The sequence below is a fragment of the Salmo trutta genome, chromosome 38 (genome assembly GCF_901001165.1).
Source record: "Salmo trutta chromosome 38, fSalTru1.1, whole genome shotgun sequence".
NCBI lineage: Eukaryota > Metazoa > Chordata > Actinopteri > Salmoniformes > Salmonidae > Salmo > Salmo trutta.
In genome coordinates, this window is record NC_042994.1 from 30977 (window position 1) to 48116 (window position 17140).

At 41.5% G+C, this 17140-nt stretch overlaps 1 protein-coding gene and 2 long non-coding RNA genes across 4 annotated transcripts in view; all 3 read right to left on the minus strand.

Annotated features, from left to right (window-relative positions):
• Positions 1-631: 631 nt before the first annotated feature.
• Positions 632-17140, minus strand: part of LOC115178714 (sialoadhesin-like) — a 51327-nt gene continuing 34818 nt past the window's right edge. The window contains exons 6-14 of the mRNA XM_029740003.1: positions 6711-7067; positions 6353-6577; positions 5207-5533; positions 4552-4806; positions 3995-4258; positions 3691-3787; positions 3540-3594; positions 3019-3254; positions 632-1976 (exon numbers count right to left, since the gene is read on the minus strand). Of these exons, the coding sequence (XP_029595863.1) occupies positions 1895-1976; positions 3019-3254; positions 3540-3594; positions 3691-3787; positions 3995-4258; positions 4552-4806; positions 5207-5533; positions 6353-6577; positions 6711-7067 (1898 nt within the window). The 3' untranslated portion in view covers positions 632-1894. The remainder of the gene's footprint in view (positions 1977-3018; positions 3255-3539; positions 3595-3690; positions 3788-3994; positions 4259-4551; positions 4807-5206; positions 5534-6352; positions 6578-6710; positions 7068-17140) is intronic.
• Positions 7937-14273, minus strand: LOC115178730 (uncharacterized). Of its 2 annotated transcripts, none has more exons than XR_003872681.1 (3): positions 14203-14273; positions 8320-8397; positions 7937-8072 (listed from the first exon to the last, which is right to left on the minus strand). It is a non-coding gene; the product is annotated as an uncharacterized LOC115178730 (long non-coding RNA). The 2 variants fall into 2 exon arrangements; XR_003872680.1 differs by lacking the exon at positions 14203-14273 and adding an exon at positions 11132-11217.
• LOC115178734 (uncharacterized) lies at positions 14629-16044 on the minus strand. Its single transcript, XR_003872686.1, has 2 exons — positions 15922-16044; positions 14629-15134 (listed from the first exon to the last, which is right to left on the minus strand). It is a non-coding gene; the product is annotated as an uncharacterized LOC115178734 (long non-coding RNA).

Consider the following 17140-nt stretch of genomic DNA (forward strand, 5'->3'; position numbering starts at 1 on the left):
GCCCCCCAAAAGAGACACCCCTACCCTGGAAGGTCGGTCAACAGTTAGGGGTTCAAAAGCCACGCCATTTTGGAGACCATAGCACTTATTCTATATGACATCACTTTCTCAATAAACAATGACGTAATCTATTCTCTAACTACTAGTTGGACAAAATGAGACTGAGGAACCCTACAGGACGATTGAGGATTCCAACAGAGAGGACGACAACAACATAGGGGCGTAAATATATATATTGAAATCATTCTCGAATGAGCGGCCTTTCATGTGCAAAGAATTAGCATTTCAATGAATATAATGATAGACTGTGTAGTGAATCCATTTTGACTTTCCCGCCCCTTTCCTTTGACTATCAAGCTGTCATATCGGCTTAGTCCACTAGGGACTTTTCTATCAGCAATATCTACTGTTTGTTTATGTCATTCTGTGTGATTATTTAGTTAGTTATTAAATAAGCCAATTTGTATATTGCTGATTCATTATGGAAACTAGAGTTCGTGCAGATAACCAAGATGAGACTGAATGAGGTCAAGAATAATTGATGACTGAAATGTAAGATATTTTTTAGATCTGTAAGAGTTATTTCGGAAGAGGGAACTCCTTTAAATAAGCTTCTCCGTGGTGCCCCAGGTTATTACTGAGTCAATTGTTACATAATTTAATTCAGTCACGTAATCAATTAAACGTTAGGTAATGGATTTGATAAAATAGCATGTCATCACATTAATGACAGTCACAGACACTACAGAGTGATAAGAAACGTTGCATCAGAACATTGAGGCAAAATGTTACCATAACTTTGTCATAAAACCAAGAATAAATGTATATGAACATACCAAGTAAACATATTATGTATAATCTTACAGTACTGTAGAATGTAACAGAATAGTACAGGACTGTATACTGTAACATAATAGTACAGGACTGTAACAGAATAGTACAGGACTAACAGAATAGGTACAGGACTGTATAATGTAATAGAATAGGTACAGGACTGTATACTTTAATAGTACAGTACTGTATACTGTAATAGTACTGTATACTGTAGTATTACTGTATACTGTAATAGTACAGTACTGTATATTGCAACAGAATAGTACTGTAGAATGTATCATAATAGTACAGTACTGTAGAATGTATCAGAATATTACTGTATAATGTAACAGAATAGTACAGGACTGTAGAATGTAACAGAATAGTACTGTAGAAAGTAACAGAATTGTACAGTACTGTAGAATAGAAGCATTGTTCCTGTGCGCGAACATCAAGAAAAAATTAAAACATATATTTATAATGTTCTCAGCCTTCTAATAAAATATAACTAACTGTACATTGAGGCTATTTTAGAAATACAAAGCAAAGTTATTCTGTTCAGATTCTGTTCCATGTTACTTAAAAAATGAATGGAAAAAAATAATTAACATATAAATTATTTACAAGGTTCCCCCACTTATTCATCATAGTTTAAAAGGCAAAACTGACCCTAGATCAGCACTCCAACTAAGTGTGAATACAGTAGTCCTGTGGCTCAGTTGGTAGAACATGGTGTTTGGGTTCAATTCCCAATGGGGCCACCGGCATGAAAGATGTATCCACGCATAATAAGTCACTTTGGATAAAAGTGTTTCTAAATGGCATATCATGATATATTATTATAACACTTAGTTGGACTATACAGGTCCAGATATACAAGGTTTCTGTCAAACTTGTTGTGTTTAGCTCTTCTGGGTTCTGGGTTTGTTGTGTTCAGCTCTTCTGGGTTCTGGGTTTGTTGTGTTCAGCTCTTCTGGGTTCTGGGATTGTTGTGTTCAGCTCTTCTGGGTTTGTTGTGTTCAGCTCTTCTGGGTTCTGGGTTTGTTGTGTTCAGCACTTCTGGGTTCTGGGTTTGTTGTGTTCAGCTTTTCTGGGTTCTGGGTTTGTTGACTGTACTGTAGAGAACAGAGGAGTCCTCGTCAGCTGCTTGTGCTGTCGTGGGTCTGAAGAGAGAGAAACAGAAATGAAACAGAATCTGCATCCCCAAAAAACCTACATATACTCTTTATAGTGCATTACGTTGACCAAGGCCTATATGGCTCTGGTGAAAAGTAGTGCACTAAATAGGGAATAGGGTTCCATTTGGAACACAGTACAGTTCCTCAAAACCACCACTCTCTCATTATATTGTTGGGTTTGTAAGGAAATGCCGCCACTAGGGGTCAACTCTTTCACTTATTAATGACATCATGGTCTTCTCGTCCAATAAGCAGCAGCATATGAATGAGCTGTAATCAAGAATATAGCTTGTTTACAACCAAATCTAAAAACATATGTAACTGGAATGTTATAGGAGGGTCCAGATTTCTTTTGGGCGAATTCACTCTTTTTTTGAGAAACTATCCCCAACCAGCGATTCACTTCCTCATCCTCGTTGTTCAGTAAGTGGGCTCCAAAAACACCCCAAAACATCCTTTTAGAAACTAAAAAGCTCTAAGTAGTCAATAGTGACGCATGTCTTTAGATGTTGTACACATGAAATTGTGTCATTCTAAACTTAATCCGCAACGTTATGTTCCATGTTGTTGAGACTTGAACGATGCCTCTCGTCCGTTCTAGCAGCATGATACACGGAGAATAGTACAGTTGGACGGGGAAACAGCACGAGTCACACAAAATGGAATATAACGTTGTGGATAAAGTTTGGAATGACACAATTTCATGTGTACAACTGTTACATCTAAAATCCTGCATCACTATACTGACAGCTTTCTGTTTCTAAAAGACAGTATTGTGTTTTTGGAGCATTTGCTCATGTTTTTTCAGAGCCTCTACTGCACAACGAGGATGAGGAAGTGAATTTCTGGTTGGGGCAAGTTTCTCTAAAACAAGAGAAATCACAAAAAAGGTGTCTGGACGTTTCTATAACATGGCATTTAGATACAAAATCGACATTTGGTTGTAAAAAAGCCAACTTCTCCTTTAATGTGGTGTATTCACAATGCTCTAGAATTGACTGTTAATGTAATGGCAGAATATGCTCACTGGTTGGCATAACTGGAGCGGTTGAATTTCACAGCATCGTACTGGACATCCTCGTCCTGTTTCTGGGGTTGATGCAGCTGGACGGTGGAGTACAGAGGCCCTTCCTGGATTTTGGAGCCAGAGAAGTGGACACTGGCATAGTGAACGTCATCCTGGTCGACGGTGGCCGCTGTCTGTGCTGCAGTAGGGGTCATGGCCCTGCCTGAGATGTTGTCATACACTGGACTAGAGTCTCCCTGATGGAGAGAGAGAACAGACAATATAAATAGACCTGGAGACTGAGAGCATGAAGAGTGGAAATGTCCCACAAAGCAATAAAAATGCCTTTACATTTACGTCATTTAGCAGACACTCTTATCCAGAGCGACTTACAGTAGTGAATGCATACATTTCATACATTTTTTCCGTACTGATCCCCGGGGAATTGAACCCACAACCCTGGCGTTTGAAACACCATGCTCTACCAACTGAGCCACACGGGACTAACGATAATGATCTTACATCTGTTTGAACAGACTCACCTGTCCGTTGTCTGCTGTGTGTCTTGTGTCAGAGATGGATTTGGAGGCCTTCTTCCTGTTTTGTCAATGAATGAATGAATGAATGAATATATGAATAAAGTAATGAAGAAAATAAAGTGAAATAATCTTTAAAATCTGCATTTTCACTCACCTGAACCACATGAAGCCCGAGAGACATGAAGCCAGTATGACACCCAGAACAACCACTATGATTCCTACAGCTGCAGCTATAACTGAGGTTTGTTTCTCTAAAAGATTATATAGATGATATGAGTACATGTTATTATGAACTGAAAATGAATATACAGCAATACAGGACATTAATGCAATACTATATAAAGCCTAGTATAGTTATAAACCAAAATGTAATAAGGCAAACTATGAGAAGATTACCTTGAAAAATAATTAGTTATTGAACATGAATTTATATTGAAGTATTGAAGATGTAACTTTACCTGCTACAATGATCATCAGAGCTGTAGAGTTCATAGATCCTCTTCCATTCTGGGCCTCACAGTAATATTCTCCACTGTCCTCAGAGATGATGTTAGTGATGCTGTAACTCTGTCCTGATGCTTTTGGTGAGGTTACATTCTTCTTGTACCAGGTGTATTTGTCCACAGGTGGGTTGGCATCACTGCTGCAGGTCAGAGTCACTGAACTGCCCTCCACTATTTCACCAGAGGGACTGACTGACACTGAGGTGTTCCTTGGACCATCTGATGTCAAATACATTGTATTTATTTATAGCAACATTTGTGTTTACATTTTACGGGTGAGTTTGAAATAGTTTATAAATTATAATAAATTATTAATTCAGAGTAAAAGAAAATCTGAAACAGAATCACTAAAAATAATGATGATATTGTGGTAATACAAATTCAGGGAAATGATGTTAAACACAAAAATATTGATTGATAGATATATTTATGTGGAAAACAATCTATTCTAAATTCAAGTATCAACATTGTCTGTATATCAAACTGGACATTAAAACCCCCAATGTACTAACATGTGACAGTGAGAGTCTCTTCAGCAGAGGGGAGATCCTCATGGCCTTCTACAGCACAGGAGTATCTGCCTGTATCCTCACTGCTGACTGAGAATAGTATATAGACAGGAGAGTAGGTGTTGCTGTTTGGTATAGGCTGTCCATTCTTATACCAACTATAGGCTGTGATGGGGTCCAGTGTACATTTGGTTCTACATGTCAGTGTGACATTCTCCCTCTCTGACACAGATGTAGGATCCATCTCCAACATAACATCTGGAGTAAAAAGAAACAAATCATTATTCTCCTCCTATATATGTCCTCTTATGAAATATTATATTTGAAATATTATATTTGTTTTTCCCTGTTACATAACACTGCAGTGTCTGTATGACTGCCCTTTAATAAGGATATTACGGTCATTAATATGATTTATTTAGTCAGGACAGTCAACTCTGTAATAATTTCCACTGTTTTCCAGGAAGTCCTGGGTTCAATAGAATCAATAAAAACAGATTAAAACTCAACATTCTCATTAGCATGCATACAAAATCACAGCTAAAATCAATTATACACTGAAGCACACACATCATATGCATTAGCAATCATACAAAACCACACTCACATTACAGCTATCTAGATATGTGTCATAGATGTGAGATGAGTGACAGATTACCTGTGACAGTCAGGGAGACAGGTGAGCCAGAAAACTTTCCTCCAGATGTTATGAATCTGAACCTGTACCCAGCAGAGTCACTCACTCTCAGGTCTGTGATTCTCTGGGTACAGTTACTCTTCTTATCCCCAAGGTACTCTATATGACCCTCATACCCTGGCACTGAGTTCAGATCTTCAGCATCCTTACCAGACCATTTAGTAAACCAGAAAGCTTTTTTGATCTCATGATAACTGGGATATGTGTAAGAGCAGGATATGTCCACTGTTGACCCCTTCAAGGCACAGATCTTCTGATGGGTGTAAGTCACACTCCAACACTTCTGACCTGAAATACAAGACAATATATCACCTTTATAAAATTATTTAATTACAATATCTACTGTATACACTTATGCTGTTACGTTACCCAGCAAGATAACCTAAAATGTCACCCAAACAAAAGGGGGAATTAAAGACAAAAATGAGACCAGTGGGTTTTTAGGAGGGGTTCTGAAAGACACTCAAGGGGGTGTCCATTGAAAATTGACTAGCAACAACAACTGGAACCAAATAGACATGGGTGCCCACCACGAGTGCCCACCACGAGTGCCCACCACGAGTGCCCACCACGAGCGCCCACCATGAGTGCCCACCACGAGCGTCCACCATGAGCGCCCACCACGAGCGCCCACCATGAGCGCCCACCACGAGCGCCCACCATGAGTGCCCACCACGAGTGCCCACCACGAGCGCCCACAACATTTTCCCAAGAAGAGGCAAACAAAATAAAAACCCACATGCCAGCACAGGTGTAACACGTACTGTCTAACGAGTGACGCCAATCAGGGCACCCCACCTCCAAATATAAATAGAAAAACAAAATCAACAATGTTTAAATCATATGCTGTGAAAGTAACCAGGAAGTGACTATCCCCTCAGCTTTGTAGTTGTTAAACTTTGGTGCAAAAACGTAATGAAAGGTATCTGGTAAATTCATCCATTGACTGCATTTTCATGAATTTGATTATATATCTTGAAGCCCATTCAACACTGCGTGGCAAAGGATACGGAACTAAAGCAGAAGTGGACGTCACATTCACAACAAATTAAATAATGATTGTCTGACAACCTGAAACAAATGTTGTATGTAAAAGTCCAGACTCACACACTGCAGGAGAGTGGAGATTCTCATGGCCTTTTACAGCACAGGAGTAACTGTCTGCATCACTAAAGGAGTCTGAGTACAGGCTGGATGTGTCCTCCTTTACTTTGTGTCCGTTCTTGTACCAGATGTAGGTGGGGTTGGGGTTGTCAGTCAGAGTACAGGTGGTGCTACAGGTCAGTGTCTTCTTCCCAGCATATGTGGCAGGAGTCACCTTCACCTGCAAGTCTGAATACAGAGTCATTGACAATAACATAATTAAACCAATAGTGTATTATGGATAAAAAAATGTATAATTAAACATCAAATAGAAATCTATGTATAAACATGATCCTGTATGAAAAACATGATCCAGTGTTACCTGTGACAGTCAGAGTTGTTCCAGGGAAGCTGTATCCCCATCTTGATGTCTGTGTGTTAAAGATGAACTTGTACTCAGCTGAGTCCTCCTCTCTCAGATCTGTGATTCTCAGGGTGGAGCGACCGCTCTCCTTCTCTCCAGCATACTCCACACGACCTGCATACACTGGGTCTGTGGTTAAGACCTCAGGGATCGACCTATCCCCCCAGCTGTCACTCTGTTTAGGACTAAACCAGAGTAATGATGTGATGCTATAAAGACTAAAATAAGTACAGGATATGTTCACTGTTGACCCCTTCAAGGCACAGATGGTCCTGTTGGTGTGAGTCACTCTGTTGCAGTCCTGACCCTGGACACCTAAAACATAATGGAATCACATAAGTTCATTATACAGTATTTTCAGTTATTTTCATAAAAGCCAAGCCCTATCAAATTATACAGTGAGACCAAAAGGAATTAGTACAAACATTCTGTATACATTCCATATTAGATTCCCACTCACACACTGCAGGAGAGTGGAGCTCCTCATGGCCTTTTACAGCACAGGAGTAACTGTCTTCATAGTTACTGGAGACTGGGTCTTTGTACTGGGGGGAGGTGCTCTCATCTGGATGTTGTCCGTTCTTGTACCAGATGTAGGTGGTCAGAGTCAGAGTACAGGTGGTGATACAGGTCAGTATCTTATCCTGATGTCCACCAGTCACCTTCACCTGAAGACCTGGAGAAAAAACAATATCACTGTAAATCCCTTTATCACTGACTTATCACTCTAATACAAAGATGGAAGAAATACTATGTTATACAGACTACTGTACATACACACCACAACAATTGTCCAGAACTTATTGGAATTCTAATTCTAATTGAACATCCTGTGTTATACAGACATAAATACAAACCAAGACATTTATCCTGAACTAAATGGAATTCAACAGTTTAACTATATTGAATGTTACTGTACCTGTGACAGACAGAGTGACTCCAGGACTTCCAGTATATAGAATGTTACTGTACCTGTGACAGACAGAGTGACTCCAGGACTTCCAGAATATTTCCCTCCGGTCTGATCTGTTAATAATCTGAACCTGTACGTAGCTGAGTCACTCTCTCTCAGGTCTCTGATTATCAGGTTGTGATCATTCTTCTTATCCCCATGATACTCCAGACGACCTGCATACTCTGGGTCCTGAACTAGATCTTCAGGTTCTACACTAGTCCCCCATTCAGTGAACCAGAAGGTTGATGTGACTGTATGACCTCTGGGATATATGTAAGAGCAGGACAGCTCCACTGATGACCCCTTCAAGGTACAGATACTCTGAGTGGTGTAGGTCACACTCCAGCCATTCTGACCCAGTACCACTGAAACACAGTTAGACAGCACAATGGTATCAGAATTAGGACAAGGTATTTTGGCTCACACTAAGAGTAGGATTTGTCCACACTTTGTTGCCATATTTGAACCCACAGATAATCATCACTCAGTGAGGTGTGAAACATATCTATTTAAAGTGAAGTGGGGATGCCTAACAGAACACAAGCAAATGTAATTTGAACATTCTACACGTTTTAGACTGACAAACATATCAAGTTATGAATGAGACCATACCTGTCACAGACCAGAGAAATACCACCAACACACTTCCTGCTGTTCTCAAGGCCATTGTTGCATCTCCCACCCTGCAGTCTTAGAAACATAAACAACAAGTCACTCTATAGCTGGTGAATAACTCCACCTGATACATTGAAGTAGAAACTGTAAATGGGGTACAGGGCCTCATTACTGAAAATGAACCAGGCTCATATTGTGTTGTGTTGTATTGTGCTATATTGTTGTCTATGTGAATACTGTCTGTCTGTAAGTATATTTCACTATGTATGTAATGTGTGTGATGTGTTGCATGTCTGTCTACGTCTGTCTATTTAAGATGACATGTTGTATGATGCAAAAATAATTTCCTAATGGATACAGTAAATGTTTCATCATCAGCAACATCAACAACAACAACGTATTGAACAGATCTGTAGTACTGTAAACACATATTTCTACATTGATTCCTCTGAAGCTGTTTTATTCTCAGAACCCCAAATATAGGAGGATAAAGGTTCAATCCTCTACGGTCCGTCAAGCTGTACAGCAGCCTAAAGACTAACCACCAGGTTCAATGATAACTTATCCCCAAGCTGTGAGGATAAACAGCAGGTGACTCACACACATGCACATGTACACGCACAAACACAGTCTTGTACAACTAACCTTGTGGGGACACAGATTTAATTCCCATTCAAAATCCTATTTTCCCTTAGCCAAACCCTAATCATAACGCTAACCCTAACCTTAACCCTAACCCTAAAACCAATCCTTAACCCATACCCTAACCCTAACCACAAAACCAAACCTTAACCCTAAACTTAACAATAAACCCTTCTGGTTTACACACACACACACACACACACACACACACACACACACACACACACACACACACACACACACACACACACACACACACACACACACACACACACCTCAAATGAGTGTATTCAGCTGTTTAAACCACTATCGTTGCTGACAGGTGTATAACATCGAGCACACAGCCATGCCATCTCCATAGACAAACACTGGCAGTAGAAAGGCCTTACTGAAGACTTGATTTTCAACGTGGCACCGTCATAGGATACCACCTTTCCAACAGCTCAGTTTGACAAATTTCTGTCCTCGTTTGCAACACTCACTACCGAGTTCCAAACTGCCTCTGGAAGCAACGTTCAGCACAAGAACTATTAGTCCTGAGCTTCACGAAATGGATTTCTGCCCTGCTAGAGCAGGTTTACATAGATTTACATATATTACATAGATTACATAGATGACATAGGTTTACATAGCCGAGCAGCCGCACTCAAGACTAAGATCACCATGCCCAATGCCAAGTGGTATAAAGCTTTCAGACATTGGAGCAGTGGAAACGTTTTCTCTGGAGTGATGAATCACAATTCACCATCTGGTAGTTCGATGGACGATTCTGTGTTTGGCCGATGACAGGAAAACTCTACCTGCCCCAATGCATAGTGCCAACTGGAAAGTTTGGTGGAGAAGGAAAAATGGTATTGGGCTGTTTTTCATGGTTTGGGCTAGGCCCCTTAGTTTCATTGAAGGGAAATCATAACGCTACAGCATACAATGACATTCTAGACAATTCTGTGCTTCCAACTTTGTGGCAACAGTTTGGGGAAGGCCATTTCTGGTTTCAGCATGAACATGCCGTACACAAAGCGAGATACAAACAGAAATAGTTTGTCGAGATCGGTGTGGAAGAATTGTACTGGCCTGCACAGAGCCCTGACTTCAACCAAATCGAACACCTTTGGGATGAATTGGAATGCCAACTGCAAGCCAGGCCTAATCGCAGAACATCAATCCCCAACCTCACTAATGCTCTTGTGGCGGAATGGAAGCAAGTCCCCGCAGCAATGTTCCAAAATCTAATGGAAAGCCTTCTCAAAAGAGTGTAGGCTGTTATAGCAGGGACAAACTCAATATTAATGCACATGATTTTTGAATGAGATGTTCGACAAGCAGGTGTCCACATACTTTTGGTCATGTAGTGTAGGTACCCTGCACACACAGACACCATCTGTAGTGAAGGCCCATAAGGCCCATAGAGTCTGCATCGAAGTCTAGAGAGCTGGTTGTTATGGATGTAGAAAAGTTAAAACACACATCCTACACAGTATAGATGTCAACACTACTCCCTATCAGTCTGGTCCTAAAGAACCCTCAGATAAATCCACTGTGTGTCTCTCTCTCTCACACACACACACACACACACACACACACACACACACACACACACACACACACACACACACACACACACACACACACACACACACACACACACACACACACACACACACACACACACACACACACACACACACACACACACACACACACACACACAGACACCATCTGTAGTGAAGGCCCATAAGGCCCATGGAGTCTGTATCAAAGTCTATAGAGCTGGTTGTTATGGATGTAGAAAAGTTAAAACACACATCCTACACAGTATAGATGTCAACCCTACTCCCTATCAGTCTGGTCCTGAAGGGCCCTCAGCTAAATCCACTGTGTCATTCACACCCACACACAGGCCAGTACACACACACACACACACACACACTGCAGTGTTACAATGTTTGTTTGCATGTATTTTTTGCTCGGGTTAATCATCTAATCTCTATGTAGATCAACACACCTACACTGAGACACTTTATGAATACTGACCCTGATGTAACAAGCAAAACACAGCTCAAAACATAACAAGATGTAAAATGATACATTACCCTCAAGAATATGACTTATGATTAAAAACAATTAACTAAAAACTATATTTCAAGACATTTTCAAGAGTACTTACAGAGTGACGTGAAGGGGTGAGGTCTTGTACAGTGAGTCAACTGACTGGTAGTGAGTGGCAACTGCTAGTATGTGTCAGTTCTGTGGTTGATACATATTTAAATTAGTCAGGATACAAGTAGCTGATACAGAACTGTCCTTTCTTCCTCTTTAAGACATTAACATGCATGAGGACCAGAAGAGCATGTCAGATAGGGGAGGTTACTGTATTAGAGTGGGCCCTACATTTCTTAAATGGACAAAATGTCCCCCATTTCCACTTTTATTTAAATACAGAACCATGTTAACAATATGTTGACTATTCTATATGGAATGTTTATAATATCTTAGAATGTGTTGCCTTGTCCCTCTGAGTTCCACATGGAACAGGTCAAAGTTCCATTTACATTTGGTCAGATCCATGATGTCATTCATTCTATTCTACAAACACATTCAATGTACACTCCTCATCAGCTGCATCAAAGTGGTACTGAAGGTTCCAGTGTTCTAGACTAGAGTTCTCCCTACTGGCATCTCAACATTACTGCACCATCCTAATAATAATGTCCTCAATAATAATAAAGCCTTAAAAAATACTTTTAAACTGGAAGAACTTGTCTCGATTGGTATTTTTAAATCACTGATGGATGATCTTGAGACTGATTCCCTGACCTGTCAACGTTTTTAATTTGCTGTTTTTGATTTTGTTACACTCTTGTGAATTCTATGGTTTTTACGAGATTACTTGTAGTTTTTCATGTTGTTTGTCTGTAATTTTTGTCATGACTTGGTGCTGCCTATCTTGGCAAGGACTCTCTTGAAAAAGAGATTTAAAATCTTAATGAGCCCTTCCTGGTTAAATAAAGGTTAAATAAAAAAATACAAATAATCTTGGGCTGATATCAACATTACAAACTGGAAATAAATCAGATAAAATGGTGAAACACATCACTGGCTACTTGACAAAGTCAGATTGAAGCACACAAACACTGATGTCTGTAGTAGTACAACATACCACTATCATATTATGTTACACTGTTGACCCTTGTGTACAGTACTGGTAGTAGCATTAGTTAGCAGAGGAATCAGTATCATCATCACCATAGCCTGCTGTATTGACTGCTGCTGTCCATATACTGTATAGTCTAATGTAGCCTGTTATCCATATATAGTCTAATGTAGCCTGTTATCTGTTATCCACTTTAGCTAAGGACGTGAGGGTTTATGTTTCCTCCTGCTCAGTGTGCACCCAGTGCAAGGCTCCTAGACACCTACCCAGAGGTAAGTTACAACCCTTACCCATTCCACAACGGCCGTGGTCGCACTTGTCGGTGGATTTCCTAACCAATTTTTCCACCTTCACAAGGTAACACCACGATCCTGGTCGTTGTGGATCGTTTTTCTAAGTCCTGTCGTCTCCTCCCTTTGCCCGGTCTCCCTACGGCCCTACAGACTGAGGAGGCTCTGTTTACACACGTCTTCCGGCACTACGGGCTGCCTGAGGATATAGTGTCTGATCGGGGCCCCCAGTTTACGTCAAGGGTCTGGAAGGCGTTCATGGAACATCTGGGGGTCTCGGTCAGCCTTACCTCAGGTTTTCACCCTGAGAGTAACGGGCAGGTGGAGAGACTTAACCAGGATGTGGGTAGGTTTCTGAGGTCTTACTGCCAGGACCGGCCGGGGGAGTGGGTGGCGTTCGTGCCCTGGGCAGAGATGGCCCAGAACTCGCTCCGCCACTCCTCCACTAACCTCTCTCCCTTTCAGTGTGTGTTGGGGTATCTGCCTGTTCTGGCCCCTTGGAATCAGAGTCAGACCGAGGCTCTTGCGGTGGACGACTGGTTCCGGCACGCGGAGGAAACCTGAGACACCGCTCACGTCCACCTTCCGTGCGCCGTACGGCACCAGAAAGTTGCCGCAGACCGTCACCGCAGTGAGGCCCCGGTGTTCACACCGGGGAACAGAGTCTGGCTCTCAACTCAAAACCTGACCCTCCGCCTGCCCTGCCGGAAGCTGGGTCCACGGTTTGTGGGGCCGTTTAAGAGGGTGTGAACAATGCTGAATGGGTGTAGACAAAAAAGAGCTCTCCAGTAGGTGTACCAAAACATTCAAAAGCCATTTTCTCAAAAGTGAGGTTACAAGTTTATCAACTTTCAAAGCAGAATACTTTCCCATTGTTCCTCAACTGCAGTGTATGATATGCCATTTTCTAGCTCCGAGTTTGCACTTTTATCCAATGTAAAAAACACAATTTCAAGACCGAATTGAGCCGGTCGATTTCTACATTGATTGTTTTGAAGCTGTTTTATTCTCAGAAACCCAAAGGAGGAGAAATGTTCCATCTACAGTCTGTCAAGCTGTTACAGCAGCCTGAAGACTGACCACCAGGTTCAACGATAGCTCCTATCCCCAAGCTGTGAGGCTAAACAGCAATGACTTACACACACACACACACACACACACACACACACACACACACACACACACACACACACACACACACACACACACACACACACACACACACACACACACACACACACACACACACACACACACAGAGCATCTGTACTGAAGACCCATAAGGCCAATGGAGTCTGTATCAAAGTCTAGAGAGATGGTTGTTATGGATGAAGAAAAGTTATAACACACATCCTAGACAGTATAGATGTCAACACCACTCTCTGTGAGACTGGTCCTAAAGGGCCCTCAGCTAAATCACTGTGTCACACACATTTTAAACACTTTATTTGAATCCACCAATCAAATTGAACATTTCAAAGGTCCCTGTATGCATGGCACTCAAGGGTACAGAAGTCCCTCATTCTCCAAACATCTTACCTGCCCATGTAGGTCTACAGTATGTACGTCTAGGCTAACACAAACAAACTGTATGTAGGTCTACAGTATGTACGTCTAGGCTAACACAAACAAACTGTATGTAGGTCTACTTTATGTATCTCTTGGTTAACAGACAAACAAACAGCAGTATAAAAACATTGTTAAGCCCTGCATAAGTTGGAATTCTCCTGCCTTGCAGAAGTTTGATGACTAGAAACAAATAATAATGAAAAGATAGACATCAAGCATACTTACAGCGTGAGGAGAGAGAGGGGAGGTGAGCTTACTGTCCAAGAAGAGAATGAAACAGAAGGGTGTGAGTTCTGTGGTTCACAACAACTGTATGTACTGAGGGAATAAGATGGTGATGCAGAGCTGTCTTCCTGTCTTCATGATGCCTCTTCCTGACAACCAACACGTCAGTGAAGGGCTTTAAGAAATGTGTGAACATCTTCATGGGGGTGTTGAGGGGTGGGGGGGTGTAAATTTGCAGGTCAGACAGTGTCCACAATATGGTCTGCAGATGATGTCGATCATCTGACATCAATGATGACATTTTTCACAGCTCAGTCCGAGGGAGAGGGGGAAGGAAATTAGAGGTGCACTCCTCTTTGATTGACACTTCACGCACTCATTGTCACGGTTGTCGTAGGATGAAGAAGGAGCAGACCAAAGTGCAGCGCGTGTTTCATTCCACATTTTATTTACACTGTGAAACTATGCAGTACATATAAATAAGCTAAATACCAAAAACAACTAACCATGACGCAGAGTTAACATACACAAACTCAAAACTAATTTCCCACAAACCCATGTGGGACAAACACCAACTTAAATATGACCTCCAATTAGAGACAATGACGACCAGTTGCCTCTAATTGGAGATCATCCCAAACAAAGCCAACCTAGAAATACAAAACTAGAACATAAACATAGAAATACAAAACATAGAAAAACACCCCCTGTCACGCACTGACCTAATCTACCATAGAAATAACCTCTTACTATGGTCAGGACGTGACACTCATATTGTATGTCCAGTGTTCTGTCTGTGTCAGAGGACTACAAAAGTACCAACCAACACCCTCATTCTATCCAAGCCTCCGGTTCCCTTTTAAAGTAGGGATACACAGTGGTCAGGGTGGTCAGGGTTGCAATGGTTTCATGTCTCTTCCTCTCTGGTCAGGCTTGAGTTTGGAAAGAGAGAGAGAGAGAGTGAGAGAGAGAGGAGGGGATTTAGGGTTAGGGAGAGAGAGAGAGAGAGAGAGAGAGAGAGAGAGAGAGAGAGAGAGAGAGAGAGAGAGAGAGAGAGAGAGAGAGAGAGAGAGAGAGAGAGAGAGAGAGAGAGGTCACCATAAAGAATGACAGAGGACTCTTCTTTGTATCTGTCCAATTTTTGCTTCAGTGAGCTCTCACGGGCAGTTTGAACTAAGCAGTGCCATTGAGGCCATCTCCATTTTGAAGTAGTCCATTTTCTTCTTCTACTACTTCTATGAGTTGGTAAACAAACTGAAATGGTGCATATTGCCACCTGGAGCGTGTTGTTTGAACAGGTATAAAGCCAAGGTAAGCGATTTACTGCCACCTGCAGTCATGGAATGTTTGCTCATGAGTATAATGAATTAACTGATCCCTCCTGATGATCCGGATGGAATTATGTGATCCTTCCTTAACACATTGGAAGTCCCAATTGAAATTGGAAGTCCTCAATGGTGCTGCCCATGCTAAAATTGACTTTTTGGGAACTAGAGTCCTCTATCTATCTCTATGGAGGACATATGAAAACACTTTCACCCGCATGCCTGTGCTCCCGCCTGCTCAATCCAGCATTTGTCTGTCATTTTTCTGTATCAAAAAGTATCATATGAGTTGATTGGTAAAACTTCAGAATAACTCATAATTATCCCATTATAAATGCTTATATATGTTTAGAAATGGAAGTTGATGTTTTGACAGACAGACAGATGTCCTTACCATGTGGAGGTGTACAGGGAGGCTAAGGAAGTGTTGAGGCCTATAGGGTTGGTCCTCTGAGGAGAAGAAGGGGTTCTCTGCATCAAGCGGTTTGGGTATCTGATCACCAGCCTGGTGTTCTCCAGCTCCACCCTTTGGACAGCAGGACAAACAGCAGTAACAGCCAAATACTTAGAATGGAACCAATAGTATAGTCCCAAAAGTACAATGAACCAAAATAATTATCCCAAAAGTACAATGAAACCAATAGATTAGTCCCAAAAGTACAAGAAAAAGTTCAGTCATTATTTGTAAAACAAGAGAGTCATTTGAATTTACTATCTTTGGTGAAACATTGTAGCTAAACATCAAAATAAATCAATGTTAGATGTACAGTATGTATTTCTATATTGTTGTAGTATTTTTGGGTAAATCATAAATCAAACTCCTCTATATTCAATGGTTATGCGACCTGGCACTGTGGTGCCAGGACAAAAACCTCTCCCTCAATGTGAGCAAGACAAAGGAGCTGATCGTGGACTACAGGAAAAGGCGAGCCAAACAGGCCCCCATTAACATCAATGGGGCTGTACTGGAGAGGGTCGAGAGTTTCACGTTCCTTGGTGTCCACATCACCAACAAACTATCATGGTCCAAACATACCAAGACAGTCGTGAAGAGGGCACGACAAAACCTTTTCCCCCTCAGGAGACCGAAAAGATTTGGCATGGGCCCACAGATCCTCAAAAGGTTCAACAGCTGCACCATCGAGAGCATCCTGACCGGTTTCATCACCGCCTAGTATGGCAACTGCTCAGGATCTGACCGTAAGGTGCTACAGAGGGTAGTGAGAACAGCCCAGCACATCACTGGGGCCAAGCTTCCTGCCATCCAGGACCTATATAATAGGCGGTGTTAGAGGAAAGCCCATAAAATTGACAGAGACTCCAGTTGTAGACTGTTTTCTCTGCTACCGAACGGGAAGCGGTACCGGAGTGCCAAGTCTAGGACCAAAAGCCTCCTCAACAGCTTCTAACCCCAAGCCATTAGACTGCTGAACAATTCATAAAAATCACCACAGGACAATTTACATTGACACCCCCCCTCTTGTACATGCATCATCACTTCGCCCCCACCTACATGTACAGTGTATGTAGCATTGTTATTGTTATTCTTATTGTGTTATTTTTTATTATGACTTTTTGCTTTAGTCTACTTGGTAAGTAAGCATTTCATGGTA